The following is a 15,589-nucleotide window of genomic DNA, read 5'->3' as shown; positions in this document are numbered from 1 at the left end:
TCCCCGCCCCACTCACCCCCACCTCCCACCCTCAATCCTACCCCCCTTTGGCTTTGTCCTGGGTCCTTTATACACGTTCTTTGATATTTTTAATCTTTGCATGCTATCTACAGGCTCATATATTCTTTTCCCCTCTACCCACCCACCCATTTTAAACAGCAGTTTAAAAATGTAAAAGCTCATTGCCCCAGGGCCAGGTATGGTGTGTGGGCTATAGTTTGCAGACTGCTAGACTACAGGGAACCTTGATCAGAAAAGTTATTTGAATCATTAGTTGAGTCTTAGGTATGGTCATAAGACTGGATGTTTAAAAGATCTTCAAAATGTAAGAGAAGCAGTAAATATAAAATGACCAAGAAGGCTGACCTGGGTTGTATTGAGTAAATTATTTTGAAAGTTGTATACTTTTAGATTTTAATGAGCCATCAAAGGTCAGAATAAATTATCTCCCCAAGGCCACCTTGCTAATAAGGAGCAGAAGCTGTATTTGATCTCTCCTGTTAGCTTATCCAGTTTGCTCAAAGAAGAGGTTTTAGTCGTGACTGAATTCTCCTTGTGACTCTGTGTATCTGAACAATGCATGGTCTGTTATTATTTGAGGATTTGAGGAAGTTGTTGACAAGCTGGACACAAGCACCCTGAGAAGAAAGAAGGGTGACACTCTGCAGATGTGGGGGTGGAGAGTGAAGATACAGGGGTTTCTGAACAGAAGTTCTGCTTTAAGATGACTTTCTACAAAGTCACCTACAATATTTATACTGTTTCTTGGAATAAATGTGGAACAATGAAGAAACTCAGTGCAAGAGACTACACTGAGTACAATGTAAAGGAAAAATTGAAAGATCACATTTTCAAAATCCATATGTATGTTTCATAGAACTTTCTTTACCATCCTAGTATATTTTTTAAAAATAATTTTCTTCCCTTCCTTTTTAAATAGTAACATTGAACAGTTCTGCTGTTATTTCAAAGAGCTGCCCGCCGTGGAGCTGAGGAACGGGAAGACAGCAGGCAGGCGCACGTACCACACCAGGAGTCAGGGGGATAGCAACGTGTGAGTCCTAAGAGCGCGTCCTTCCGGGCTCTGAGCTGCAGAACAAATGCCTCTTACTGGTCATTCCCGTTGCCTTTTTGAGTTCACGGGCACATACATTTTTAAAAACTCCTCTTCTAGAAATTGTGTTTTAAGTATCTAGCTGGTAATCTTAATAATTATTGGAATTCTTGTATTTGTATTTATCTAAAAGGCAGCATAAATTTAGCATTCTCCTTATTTAAGTCTTTGTGAATTTGAACATTCTAAAATTGACATTTGTATATGAAATACAGTTCTAGGTGTAGACCAGCATGAATATCATTCATCTTTGTGAATTGATTTGTCTGACAGTGTTGGGTGAACCCATCATGGATAATAAAGTTAATTCGTGATCATTAATACAGTCAATTTTTCATTGATGTGAAGAGGGAAAAAATGAACAAGTGATTACTGAGAACCCATATGTATTCAGTGCAGACATGCTCTATTTGGGGTTTAGAAAATCTGTCTTACTGTGACTGTCGGGGGCATGTTTTTTCATACTTACCATTGCTGAAATAGGGCTGTGATTAATGATCTGTGCACATTTTAATGTAATGTTTTCCCTGCCTGCCCATCCCCACACCCACACATCCCATCAGACGTGTTACAGGAAGCCACCTTATAATCGGGTGCTGTTCTGTCTAGGTGGTTGAGGGAGACTGGGACAGAACGCCTTAGACCATGCACAGTATGGCTGGAGCCAAAATACAGGGGAACTTTAAAGTCAGGCATTGATTGGAGCAGGGATGGAATGACATCACTGGAAGTGGTGTTTTGACAACAGTGTGTAGGATGGACTGGAAAATGCCTGTATTCAAGGTTTCACACTCTATAGTAATTGGTTAGGAGGGGGTAGTACTGAAATGAAGAGGAAAAAATACATGTACACAAAACTTAAGGGAAGAATGGGATGTGATTAATGTCATTTAGGGCTTAGTGACAAACCATAGAAATTGCTTCTTGCCATCTTAGGCAGAAACTTACTGAAGGTCTAATTGGGGCCCCTGCTATTACTGGATGGGTGGAAAATCAGGTCTGAAGTCTGGGCATCCAGAACCAAAGCCACAACCAGCCCACAGACCTTTCGCATGAAGACATCACTGCTCCCGCTGCGCAGTGCAGCACCAGAGCTCTCACTGCCAGCACTGCTGGAGCCGGTGCTGGGTGGACGCTGCTGCTGCTGGCCCTGCACCCCAGATGATGCCTTTTGCCACCACAAAGGATTTGGCACTGCCCCAGCTTCTTTGCATCACAAACACCTGCTTCAAAGCAGCAAAACCCACGCTGTGTACCTGAGTCTTGGCTGCAGGGGGATGGGTGGAGGGAGGGGCCTCCAGCTTCCACAGTGGGAGGCAGGCTCTGACTCTCACCAGTACTCTTAAAGTGGAGAATTCCTCAAACCTAAGTTCAGGCACTAAAAGTAAAAAATAATGCTTTGTATTCCAGGGATCTACTGGATAATACTTGTTGAGAAAGAGATACTGAGGTTCCCTATGAATTAGGTATCCATGGGTATGGTGGTTGTATTGACAGATATAGTCGTTGAAGTTAAGGAGGTTATCAGTTTAGCTACATGCACAGATAACCAAAATTCACAGTGGTTGAAACTCCCATGCAGAAGTTGGAGGGCTGTGTGAAACAGCTGTCTAGGCATGTTTTATATGGTCATCAGGCTCCCTCTAGCTCTTTGTTTCACCAGCCCTCGTTTGGAGCTCTCAGCCACACAGTCCAGGATGGTTGCTGGAATGCTACCATTTCATCCTCATTCCAGCCAGAAAGGAAGAAGGAAGAGGTTAATAAGGACTATTATTTCTCTTTAAGGAAATTTCTCAGAAGTTGAACACATTCAGAGTTGTTTGTTCTAGGAGTTCATGTGCCAAGAAAAAAAAATGGAAGTTGTATTCTTGTGGAGGAGAGAAGAGTGGATATTTGGGGACAGTAGGGAGAGTACAGAGAGTGGGTTCAGTGCACAGAGTTTGAAGTAACAGGAGGACACCCAGTGGGAAGTCCCTGTTGGAAGCTGGAGAAACCTGAATAAAAGCAGTCATAAGAAAGTGTGTGGCTTTTAGATTTGGATTTCTGAGAGTCCCTGGTGTGGAGCCGAGTGCCGGAGCTGTGTGGTCGGATGAAGCCTCTGAGGCACGGAGGTCACGCTCTGAGGGGTGGGAAGTGCTCCTAGGGAGGGGAAATGCAGGGGATGGAGAAAGAGTCTGTTAATTGTATTGAAGTTTAAAAATGTATATTCTTAAGTACTTTGGTTTATAGCTTATCCATTGCTTTATTGTGCAAGTGTGGCAGTACTTAGGCACAAACTTCACCATATGGTCCCAAAACTGGTTTTGTCAGCAATTAACTATATACATGGGTTTTTGAGATGCTCCTACTTAACTGTCAGATTTAGCTCAGAAGAGAATAGCCCCTTTTTATGTTTTCATATTTTTATATATTATGAATTTTAGACAGCTGGACATTATGCATTAAGATAGCAGCCTCTCATTAATGCTGAAAGTATCATCCTTTCTTTTTTCCCAGGTCTTTGGTTGAAGAATTCAGAAAGACACTCTGTGCTTTGTGGCAAGGGAGCCAGACTGCGTTTAGCCCAGAGTCCTTATTTTATGTCGTTTGGAAGATTATGCCGAATTTTAGGTAAGTAATATTTAATGAAAGATACTTAAAACATTAATATTAGTCTTCACACTGTTCCTTAGGCAATTTCCAGTGAAGTGGTGGTGTTCAAAATAGTAAAGACTGGCTTTGCTTTTTATTTTGTTTAACGGAGAAAAACAGAAGTTGGGTATATTTCACTAGATAGATGTCTAAGTAATAGGTAGATATTAGAAATGTCTTTAACAAAGGGTAGGGTTATTTTGTTGTTATAAAAACAAAGTCCTTATAAATAACTTCGTGTACTGTAGTAAAAATACTGGACCAAATTTCCTTTATTCTTTCAAAATCTTGTAAATAATTACTACCATACACTGTCATGTTATTTCAACTAAAAACAGTCCAAATGTAATTGGTAGAAATCCATGGTACTACAGTTACTGCTCTGCTTTGGGCTCTGAAGTGCTTTGGGATTCCCTGTGCAGGGGGTGGCCGGGCCCGTCCGAACGTGGCTGCGGAGTTGCTGTGCCTTCTGTGCTCGCTCTCCAGCCTCACTCTGAGCAGAGAAACAGCCCTGCTGTCCGGGCCCTGCCTCTTCTCCCCCCGTAGGGCTTCAGGCAGTAGCAGATTTGGGCCACTGCAGGTTTTGACAACGGCCATCCCACTTTCTGTTGATTTTACCCTTTGAGGCAAGTTGTGGTTCTTGCTAATCGTTATTTTTATACCTTATATACATCACTCTTTTCTTCCTTTTTTTTTTTTACACAAAACCAGCATGCTCTACTAAAAGTTAGCATATTATTGCCTAATAGTGGTTTAGATATGTTGCTAATATACAGAAATGTTGTAAAGGTAACAGCTTCAAAGAACTCCTAAGTCCTTGTGATTGGCTGTTGTTACCCCTGATCTTTGATTGGAAGGAAACGTCTTTTAAATATACCATGCCATTTAAATCTCCTCCCAGGAGAAACTAACTTTGTAAGGATTTTAGTATTTCTTGACTCTTAGTTGGAAAGGTGGAAATGGCTGTTAAGTTACCACTAATTAGGTTGGGATTTAATATAAAATAACCTCATCACCTAGTCAGACTCCCTTTTTTTTCACTTTTACTTTGTTTCCTAGTCAGACTCTTGATAGGGACTTAATCTTTGTGTTTTACTCTATTCCCCAGCCATTCATTTTGCTTTCTGGAAGTAACCACAGTTACCAGATTATTGTGTGTCCTTTCAGCGATATTCTCTGTGTGCATGTATAAGTGTGTGTGTTTGTAACATCAGTAGTAACATAAATAGTAATAGCTTTTAACATAATTTTTAACATAAATGATAACATATCTTTTTTCCTACTTTGAGGTGATCATATTAGTATATAAATAGCTTTTTCAGTCCATTTTAGAACTGCATAATTTTCTACTTTATGGTTATATCATAATCTATTTAAGAGTCCCCTAAGAAAGGGGACTTTTGTTTTTAATCTTTTGTTGTTCCAAACTGTGCTGCAGTGGATAGTCTCATACATACATAGGCAAGTACCTAAAAGAGGAATTGCTGATTCAAAAGATACTGGCTTTTGTCATTTTGATAGTCTTTTCTGCTACCCTTTGCTTTCTTTGACATGATTTGTCTTGTCACCTCTGTATCTTTGTCATGTGCTTCCTGACTAAGGTATTTGCCTTGTGGTCCCATCTCCTTTTTTAGGGTCCAGCTTAATGCTAACACTCTCCAGGACAGTCTCTTGGTAATTCAGATTAGGTCTGGCATTTATTTCCTTGCTTCTCATATCACTTAGGTGCTATTTCTACCTTCACATATAACTCAATTGAAATATTCACCTTGACTTCCCCAGAGTGTTCTTTAGTTTTTAAAAAAATTAGTTCTTATAATTAGTATTTAAAGGTGATGAGTGAATAAATTACTGGAACATTATTCTTATATTTGCTAACTATTCTACTTGGTTTTGTGGAAAATATAAAAGATCTTTGTACACAATAAATAGGTCTTTGCCTGTTATAATTTAATAGTAATCTTAATGGGGTTATATAGAGAACTTTAACAAGTACTGCAAAGGATATTTTATATTTAAACAGTATTATTTCTAACTAGGAATTTCACTGTTGTGTTTTTTCTTTGTTTGTAAACAAAAAAAATCATTTTTGAAGAAGTGTTTTTGTCTCAAAGAAGCCCAGTGGTGATTGGTGCCACACGCTGGAGAGAAATAGCTAACCTGAACTGATTTTGGTTTTGCAGATACTTTGTACAGAACAAATCATTTAGAATTCAAAATAATTTAGAATTCTTTTATGAACGTTAGGGATACTTTAAATATGAACAGAACCTAAAATTTTACAGTGTCCTAGGTATTTAAGAAAAAAGTTTGTTCTAGAATGATAAAAATTTGATCCCGTACAGAAGTGATTTTCAACCAGTGTGCTGTCAGAATTTTTAAAACATGTAATACCTGACTATGTAGTCAGGTAGTCATACCTGACTATTGGCAAAAGGTACATTGTTTGGTGTGTTGCGGAATTTTAGTAATTAGTTTGTGTGTGCCTGAGATGGGAAGGGTTGAAAACTGCTGCTACAGAGGCGTGTCTTACTCCTGTGGTCCGTGCCATTTTACACACTGTGCGCTGGCACCGCCCAGATGCAGAGCGGAGTCAGCAGTGTACAGGCGGGTGACACTAAGCAAGTCCCTTTGTGTGTCTGTGTTCTGTTCACACTCAAGCCGGCTGCCATTTTCTCTGATCATTCTTTATGGGCGCATTTCATTCTTTATGGATTCGGGTGAATGTGACTGGCCTCATGGTGCCAGAAATTGTGGTGAAGAGCCAGTTGCCCCCATGTTCTGTATGCTGTGCTTCAACAGTGCCCCTCTTTATCAGCCCCCTCATTCAGAAGGGATGATTCATAACCTTTTAGGCTTTTAATATTTGCACTGTGCTCTCCAACAGTTATTTCTCACAGCCTCTTTATGACACGGATTTCCTGGAGGAGGCAATCTGTAAGGCGGCCCACAGGTGAAGATGAGGAAATGCTAAAATTGGAGCCACTGTTATTCCCGGTCTTTTCCCGCAGTTGTGCTCAGTCACAGAGATGCTGGGGGTTCTTCATAAATCATTTCCTCACTAACTCAGTCTGTACACAGAACATAAATACTGCGCCCAAATGTGAGGTGCGTTTCCTTTAACATGATTATCAAACAAGAGAAACCCAAGCTGACTGCAGAGCAAACTCTGAAGCCCAGATTGTGCAATATAATTGGCAAGTAATTAAAAAGATAACTGAAGTCTGTTGAATTGAACATACTAAATAACATTTATTAAGACTTTCAGATAAGTCAATGAAAGGTCTATTTAAATGTTTAAAAATAGAATTGTAAATGTATCATTAGTCAGAACCAGAAAATTTCCATATACTTTGGAGAGACCGTTTTCTGGTAAAGATCACAGATTAAAGCAGAAACCTATAACTTACTCTTAGAAAACAGCTGAGTGTTCTGTGACTTGTATAGGTCAAAAATGTGCTTCTAATGGTAAAAGAAACATTACAGAATAATGTGTCTTGATATAAGAAAGAATCATGGTATGGTTGGAACATTCATTAGGAAGATTATTTTTAAAAAAGGGATGGATATGTATTTGAGGAAAATGCAAATCAGCATAAATATAGGGTACTGACTGTTTTTTTATGATCCATTTTAGAAACACGATTTGGTATCAGATTATTTTGGTGAATTAAATATGTGATAGAATTTCAAAGATGACCTAAAATAGTAATATTACCTTTGAGTCATGAAAAAAAAAGGATGTTGTGTTGAAAAAGTTTAAATCAGCCCTAGCTGGTGTAGTTCAGTGGATTGAGCGCGGCCGCGAACCAAAGGGTCGCCAGTTCAATTCCCAGTCAGGGCATGTGCCTGGGTTTCAGGCCAGGTCCCCAGTAGGGGGGCATGTGAGAGGTAACCACACATTGATGTTTCTCTCTCTCTTTCTCCCTCCCTTCCCCCTCTCTAAAAATAAATAAATAAAATCTTTTTAAAAAAGTTTAAATCACCTTCTCAGATATGTAAAGGAACTACCAACTTTGAATACTTTTGACTGTGAATGTTAACATTTTTATTCATATGACTCTGAGAAGAAATACTCGAACACATTGTATGTAGTAGCTAAGTAGTTCAGGAAAAGTTACAGTGCAATGCTAAAGTGACTTCTGGTTTACATTCCATTGATTAGGCAGATTGTTTTCATGATTTATAATTTCCAGGAGAAATTCCAGGAAAAGGGGGGAAATATATACTTGGGGAGCCTCTAGTTGAAAGAAATTTGCTTGTGGAACCATTGCCTGGAAGAGCAGTGGAAGTTCTGACTCAAGACTGAGCCAGAAAAACTTGAGATTTTTGAGGATAAAGAACCTTCCATGCTGGCAAAATGTAGGCAGAAGGCCTTTCTGTCTGCAGCTGTATGAGACCACCTTATATTTCATTGCTTGACTTATTTGATACACACAGACCTCTGTGGTGTTCCAACCGCACCCGCTTTATCTTCTGTCAGCCTTCTTGCTTGCTTCTCATTGATTTGGATAAGAACTCCGTACACTTTCCTATCTGAATATAGTGTAAGAGGTACCTTAAAAATATGTTGATACACAAGTTTTTGTATAGAGAATAATTATGTATGAGTCAATGCATTTTTAAAGTATCTTTTTAAAATGTCTTTTGAACCGAGATTAGGATGCAAGTGTACAATGCTAGATATCTTTAACTTTTTAGATATTTTTTTTCTCCTTTCAGTTTTAAAATTAGTATTTTTAATCTAAAAAAGTTAGGTTTAAATCTAGTTTCATATAATGGTGGTTTAGACCTAGTTTTATGGTGTAGTTAAGATACGAAATTTCAACATTCTAGAGGGGGCAGACATTCTGTGTGCCTTCTAGAGGGGGCAGTGGGATAGTAGGGAGGTGCAGAGTCCATCCAGGAGAGAAGCGTGGGTTATAGTCCCATCTCTGTCGGCCTTGGGCACATCACACCCCTGACCCCCCCCCCTTTTTTTTGCCTCTTAGTGTTCCTCATCTCTAAAGTGGGATCAGTTGAGATAATGACAAGTCCAATTAGCTCTACTATTTCATGTTTTCCAACTTGTTTTTAAGTAGTAGAGTTTTTCTCTTGTTGAGAAATTTTATGTGTAAAACACGGAGGGAGTGGGATAAAAAGTCCAGGAGCCTCGCTGTGCTCTGAGCGCAGGGCAGCAGCCCCGCCCGGTGCTTTTCCTTTCTGCCTGTTCGGCTCTACAGGCGGAGCCTCCCCAGTGACAGGCTGTTTCTGATCGTTTCAGGGGCTATCAGCAGCAGGATGCCCACGAATTCATGCGCTACCTTTTGGACCACCTGCACTTGGAACTCCAGGGCGGTTTCAATGGCGTTTCCCGCTCGGCAATTCTTCAGGAGAATTCTACTCTGTCTGCAAGTAACAAATGCTGCATGTAAGATTGAGTTTCCTTTGGTGTTTTAGAAGAGCCTAAGACACTTCTGTTGGTATTATTTTTAGATTTATAATGGAAGGTGGAGAGTTTTCCTTAACTTTTGCTGAAAATTTTGTGCATTTGACCTTTGTGACCACGTGGGCTGGCCCATGTTTCACACTTTCAGACCAGAGGCATCTTATATTTGTACCTTGGCGTAGTTCTGATTGTTATTTGGTATAGCTCATTTTAAAACTTGGAAAACAATAGCAAATATTTGTACAATTTAGCACTTAAAAGTTTTCCTCCTAATGCATTGAGTAATGGATTGAACTTTTTTTCATATACTACAATAATTATATTTGTTCACTAAAAACAAAGGCTTAAAATACTTTTGAATGTGAATTATAATATTTTGGACTTGAATTTTCCTAAAGTACAAGTTCTGTCTGGAAGAAGTCCAGCCATTGCTAATATAATAATTTGCATAACATTGATGTAGTCTGGCAGCCAAGGAGAGTGGACTGGACTGTGCATATGTGAACAATGACGACTTCACTGTACTGGTCAGTGGGGGTGGTAGACATCACTGAGCGAGCATGTGTACTGTGTGCCTGGCACATTGAAAATGACTGAGTGAGGAGAGCAACAGATCTGCAGCCAGTGTTGCATTAAGCTTGAACATTCTTCCATGGAAACTATTCCAGTGATTCAGAACTACACACCTGTGGGCAACTGGTGATTGGCAGTTTCATTAGGACAATGCACCCCCTCATGCATCGTGTCTTACGCAGAGTTTTTTGGCAAAACATCAAATCGCCCATGTGACTCAGCCCCCATAGAGCCCAGATTTGGCACCCCATGATTTCTGACTTTTCCCCAAACTAAAATCACCTCTGAAAGGGAAGAGATTTCCAACTGTCAGTGAGATTCAGGAAAATACAGTGGGGCAGCTCATGGTGATTGGGAGAACTGTGTGAGGTCCCAAGGTGCCTACCTTGAAGGGGACTGAGGTGTCATTGTCCTATGTACAATGTATCTTTGATCTTGTATCTTCAATAAATGTCTCTATTCGTCATATTACATGGCCGGATACATTCTGGATAGACCTAGTATATCTGTTCTTTATTGAAATTGAGGAATTTGTAAGTTCTTAGAATTTTTTCTTCCCTCTTGATAGGAACAAAACAAACCTTTTGGATTGCTTTTCCAAGTACTGATACTCCAAAATATACATTGAGATTAGAATGTTTATTTTGCTTGAGGCATAGATGCTTTACAATACTTCAGCCAGGTATTGGTTAGTTGTAGTCTCCTTTGGCTCATGTTTTTAAAAAGTTTTGTGCTGACCTATGCAGGAAAGGGATTTCTAAGACAAACTCCCCAAAGGAACAAAGAGTAGGTAACACATAGAGGTTGCTGTAGTATCGCCTGGCAGTCCATAAACTTGACTAGTGGGAGGTCTTTTTAATGACTAAACAGTCTCATAGCAAATCTGGCTGTATCAGAGAAGGGTAAGCAGTATGAATTGCCATTCTTCTCAAAAGGTTTGGCCTTCCAGGTCCTTGTAGCTGTAACTCCATTTAGAACCCCATACAGAAAGGGAAGGATCTTTGGTAGAATTGTTCTTCCTGCTAGCACCAAATTAAAAATAGTATTAAATGAGAAATTCTGTTCTGCATTTTGACTTGATTAGTATTCTTTTCTCAGAGGCAGAGATTAGAAAGGAAGGACTACATTGAGTTTAAATGTTCTGCTTTATAACAAAGTACTAGTTTCTACTTAAATTAGAGGCAGCATTGGCCCTGGCCAGTGGCTAAGTTGGAGCATCGGCCTGTACAGCAAAAGGTTGCAGGTTTGGGTCCCTGTCAGGGCACACGCCCAGGCTGTGGATTCCGTCCCGTCGGGGCATGTGTGGGAGGCCACCCAGTCGTTGTTTCTCTCTCACATCAGTAAACTTTTTTAAAGGCAGCATTATACGTAAACATCAGTATGAAAGGGTCAGCCATAGTCCCTTTATTTTCAGTAGTTGTTATTCCGGTATGGCCTTTGTTTAGGACACAGATAGGAAGCCTAAAACCAGCGATGCCCATTGTGTTCTACAGTTCTTCCCGTATACGGCTTTTGTTTAATTCCTAAACGAGAGCTATATGCCTTATGAACAACTTTTTTTAAAAAAGTAAACTAGTATATTTCTTTTGCCAGTAAAGGAATGTAGCCAAAGGAAGCAAACTTTTAAAATTATAGAGTTGCTCAGGTAGGTTTTGTCTGTGTGATCACTGTAGTTGATTTGGAGCCATTCAGAAAGTGCGGCCCAGTGTATTGGAAGTGCCGTTGGTCACCAGTGTCAAAGCGCCTCTGATCCCTGTTAGCTTAGAAGCATTTACTGGCTCAAGTTAACCGTGCAAGTGCACCAAGAGTGATGTATGTGTTTGTTGTAGTGCTACTGATGATAGCAAAATATTGAAACAGACTCAGTATGCGTGATATTGGTTAGATTAAGAGCACGAGCGTAGTGATAGGAACAGCTGCTTAGGCCAGACCAACACCTAAGACCTTGGGCCGACACTTGACCCTTTGGACCCCAGCCTTCCGGTCTGTGAAATGGGGAGGCTCACATCCACCTCAGAGCTGCTGTGTGGGTTAACTGAGGTAATGAACGGGAGTGCTTAGCACGGCACTGGGCGTGTGCTGTGCCAGTCACGCTCTCGCTGGTGCACTTTCTCGGTTGTTCTTGGGTCTGCTCGGTGTCCCTTCTGTGATATGCCAGGCAGCTGTTGAGAAGAGTGAGGTACATGTTTGAAATCGGTACTTAAGGAAAGCAAAAGGCCAGCTGTCATCCTAATTATCATGGTAATAAAAAGCCCTTAACACACTCTAAGGGCTTGCTTATTGGTAAGCACTCTTCTGAAAGCACTGTACATGTTTACATCACTCATTTCACCTTCACACCAGGCCTCTGAGATAGGTCAGCGTTACTCCTGACCTACATTTGATGAAGCTGGGGCACCGAGAGGTTCACTGACATTAGGACAGTTAGGTCTTTTTTTAAAGATTTTATTTATTTATTTTTAGAGGGGAAGGGAAGGAGAGAGGGAGAGAAACATCCATGTATGGTTACCTCTCATGCATCCCCTTCTGGGAACTGGCCTGCAACCCAGGCATGTGCCCTGAGTGGGAGTTGATCCGCGAGCCTTTGGTTCACAGGCCCGTGCTCAATCCACTGAGCTATACCAGCCAGGGCAGGACAGTTAGTTTTTTCATTGAAGTGGTGTGTCCTTGATCTCCACAAAGCAATTGTTCATAATATCCTTTTAAGTTAGCTTTTTAAAAGGCTCATTGACAGCAATACTCAGCACTTCAAGTCATACCTCCACCAGAAATTACTAAATAAGTATTAAATTTCTTACTTTTTTTCTCCCAAGCTTGACAGACAACCACCTGAAAAGTGGAAACCTATCTCTGATTGAGGTGGTTGTTCAAAGTAAAGTAATTGAGAGCCCTGTGTAAGATGAGAGGCCTTGCAGAGCTTCCACTCTAAGACAGTTAGTTCCATCTTTTCTTGGGGACGCATTTGTGGGGAAAGGGCCCTCCTGCCCTGAGTGTGGGTGTTCACGAGATCCGATTGTTGGCAGGGTCAACGTTCAGTGTGGGCTACTTCGGGAGTGGGAGAGGCCTGGGGGGAGTCCAGCCAATGGCTTAAACCTTTTATTTAGTATACATCTATATAGTTCTGAAGTTTTTGCACCCTTTTGTAATTTAAATAAATATAAATGACATACATTCCCCCAAAGGGAGTCACCTACAGGAGCATTTACACATTTACCTTAGTTTTTTACTGATGTGTTTTTCTGTGTGGTTTTCTTTAGAAATGGAGCATCTACGGTTGTCACAGCTATATTCGGGGGTATTCTCCAAAACGAGGTTAACTGCCTCATATGTGGGACAGAATCTAGAAAGTTTGACCCATTCCTAGGTAAGATATATTTGGTATGTGGCGATATGATATTGTATTACAATAATTTTAATGTTTCCTTTTAAAATTAAGACATGGTAATCATTAAAAATATGTTTTTGAAATTACTTTTTGAATGTGGCTATATGAGTTTAACAACTGTTTTCCTATTTCTTTTTAAGACCTTTCATTAGATATTCCAAGTCAGTTCAGAAATAAACGTTCTAAGAATCAAGAAAATGGACCAGTTTGTTCATTACGAGGTAAGATACTAAATTAATGGTCTAGAATTCTTCTTCCCCTCTGAATACGTGAATGTATTTATAAGCTCCACCTATTTGTACTGTGTCGTTAATCACTTTAGTGAATTTGTGTTCTAACTTAGCAAAAGTCAACCCTGGATGCCTCTTCCTATCCCAAAAAAATTCTATTTAATATGAATGCCTGCCAGAGATACTAGGTCAAGCATACAATATTTCTCATTTTTCTCTTTTAAAAGTAAAAGTCCATAACAAAACCTTTTCTGACCTGATGAAATAGAATGTATTTTGTGGATATCCAACTAGTATCCAAAGGAAGAATGAACAGCTAGCAAAAGTTTTATAAATTATGGTGTCATTTAATTCTTTTACATGACAAGTGGTTTAAGAAATCTGTCAGCACCACTGTTGGTTAAACCCAAGGCCCTGCTTGTAATCGCAAGACTTGAGATTCACATTTACTGTGCAAGATGTTGAACAACCTTTTCCCTTGATGAATATTAACCACCTCAGTCAAGGCAAAAGACCTATCCTTGACCAACCACTATAATGACTTATTGTGCCCATTAGTCATAAAAGGAACTAGGATAGAAGAAAGAGGACGTGGTACGTGTTCTGTCACTAATTAATAGAACACTGACGGCAAATAACAGTTTCTGCCCTAAATTGTATATTTGCTCAACTGTCTTGGGGGGAATACTGTCATAATTATAGATAGATTGATAGGTAGGTAGATTTTTTTTCTTAAAAAAAAGATTCTATTAGTTGGAAACTGTACTCTTGTATGGCAACCACAGTCATATGTGACTATTAAAAATTTAGTTAAAATTTTTCAGTTGCTCACCTGCACTAGCCATATTTCAGGTGTTCAGTAACCACGTGGCTGGTGGCTGCTGTACTGGGCAGCACCGATGCAGGACATTTCCATCATTGCAGGAAATTCTACTGGGCAGTGCTGCCCTAGAATCAAACTATTCTGATAAAAATGAAACCGTTGGAGGCGGGGCAGTCTTCTCTGGGTCATGGGCACCGCACAGCGTCCGACTTGTTAAAAGAGGGGCCGCAGAGGTACTGCTCGTGGAACTGTTGCTCAGGTTGTTTCTGGAAGTCTCTCAGGAGATGACTTTAAAACCACTGGACTACTCCAAGAAACAAGAGCCAGCCAGCTCTGCATATCGTGGTCGCTTTCAGTCTGTTCCCGACTGTGAGTTTTGTGTCTTTCGAGCGGGAGGAGTACAGAGGAAACTTGGGGAAGCCCTGCCCACTCCACTTTCCCCTAAAATGTATGCCTGCAGTGTGTTTCTCCACAACTGTTTTTGGCCTTTTTGAGATAAATGTCATAATATACTTCATATCAAATGTCAGCTCATTTTCTCTTTATATTTACAGCATGTGAATATAGGCAAGCTTAACCATAAAATGAACATTATTTGGTCAGATAGAGGAAATCAGTGAGAATCAAATTATTGAAGGAGTTAGCCTTAAACTATATAATCTAAATCAAAAGTGGGTTGACTTCATAGAACAGTAGAAGATTGACATTAGTTTTAGAAAAATAGTTTTCCTTAATATAAAGATGTGGATATTTATTTGAAAAATATTCCCTAATATTTAACAAAACCCAGCAAATCCATGTGCTCTCTGGCTGGAAGCCCCAGAGACACTGGTTTGTTCAGGCTTCTTCCCTTTCTTCTCGGCGGGGTGCCCCCGTCGCGAATCCCTCGAGCACGTGGTTCTGGCCGCTTTCTGGGGCCCTTCACCGACCGCCTGTCCCAGAATGCCGCAGTACCAGCCTTCCTTTCGTGAGATCACCCAGGAGGGGAGTGTGCGACACAGCTCAGGTGGTTGGTTGGTAACATAAACAAGAAAAATGGCAAAAGGAGATGATAAACTCAAAACAAATATTTGTGATATACACATGAAAACAAATACTTGGACAAAGTATATGAACAAGAAAAAATGCAAATGGTCAGTTTAACACCGAAAAATGTCTCACTTACATTCAAGAAGGTATAATAAGTAAAGCAAAATTTGTCAGGATGATAAAGATAGATTCTATCTTTTGTTAGTGAACGTTTTAGAAAGTGGGCACTCATGTTGGTATTAGGAGTAGAAATTGGTACAGTTGTTTTTGGAGGGTAGTGATCACCATTTTAAAATTTTTTATTTATTTTTTATCCTCAGCTGAGGACATGCCCATTGATTTGAGAGAGAAAGAGGAAGGGAGGGAGGAAGAGGGA

The 15,589-nt window shown here is 40.1% G+C and overlaps 1 protein-coding gene across 2 annotated transcripts in view; it reads left to right on the top strand.

Moving 5' to 3' along the window:
* USP3 (ubiquitin specific peptidase 3) overlaps nucleotides 1-15,589 on the top strand; it is a 93,454-nt gene that overhangs the window by 56,830 nt on the left and 21,035 nt on the right. Inside the window, exons 7-11 of one of the 2 annotated variants that reach the window (XM_053669999.1) lie at nucleotides 941-1,054; nucleotides 3,611-3,724; nucleotides 9,009-9,155; nucleotides 13,004-13,110; nucleotides 13,272-13,352. In XM_053669999.1, coding sequence (XP_053525974.1) covers nucleotides 941-1,054; nucleotides 3,611-3,724; nucleotides 9,009-9,155; nucleotides 13,004-13,110; nucleotides 13,272-13,352 — 563 coding nt within the window. The remainder of the gene's footprint in view (nucleotides 1-940; nucleotides 1,055-3,610; nucleotides 3,725-9,008; nucleotides 9,156-13,003; nucleotides 13,111-13,271; nucleotides 13,353-15,589) is intronic. The other variant, XM_053670000.1, reaches the window with a different exon arrangement.

This window comes from Artibeus jamaicensis, unplaced genomic scaffold, assembly GCF_021234435.1.
Source record: "Artibeus jamaicensis isolate MK-2021 breed Jamaican fruit bat unplaced genomic scaffold, CSHL_Jam_final contig_548, whole genome shotgun sequence".
Lineage (NCBI taxonomy): Eukaryota > Metazoa > Chordata > Mammalia > Chiroptera > Phyllostomidae > Artibeus > Artibeus jamaicensis.
The sequence above is the reverse complement of the archived record's forward strand: the minus strand, read 5'-3'. Positions and strand labels throughout refer to the sequence as shown.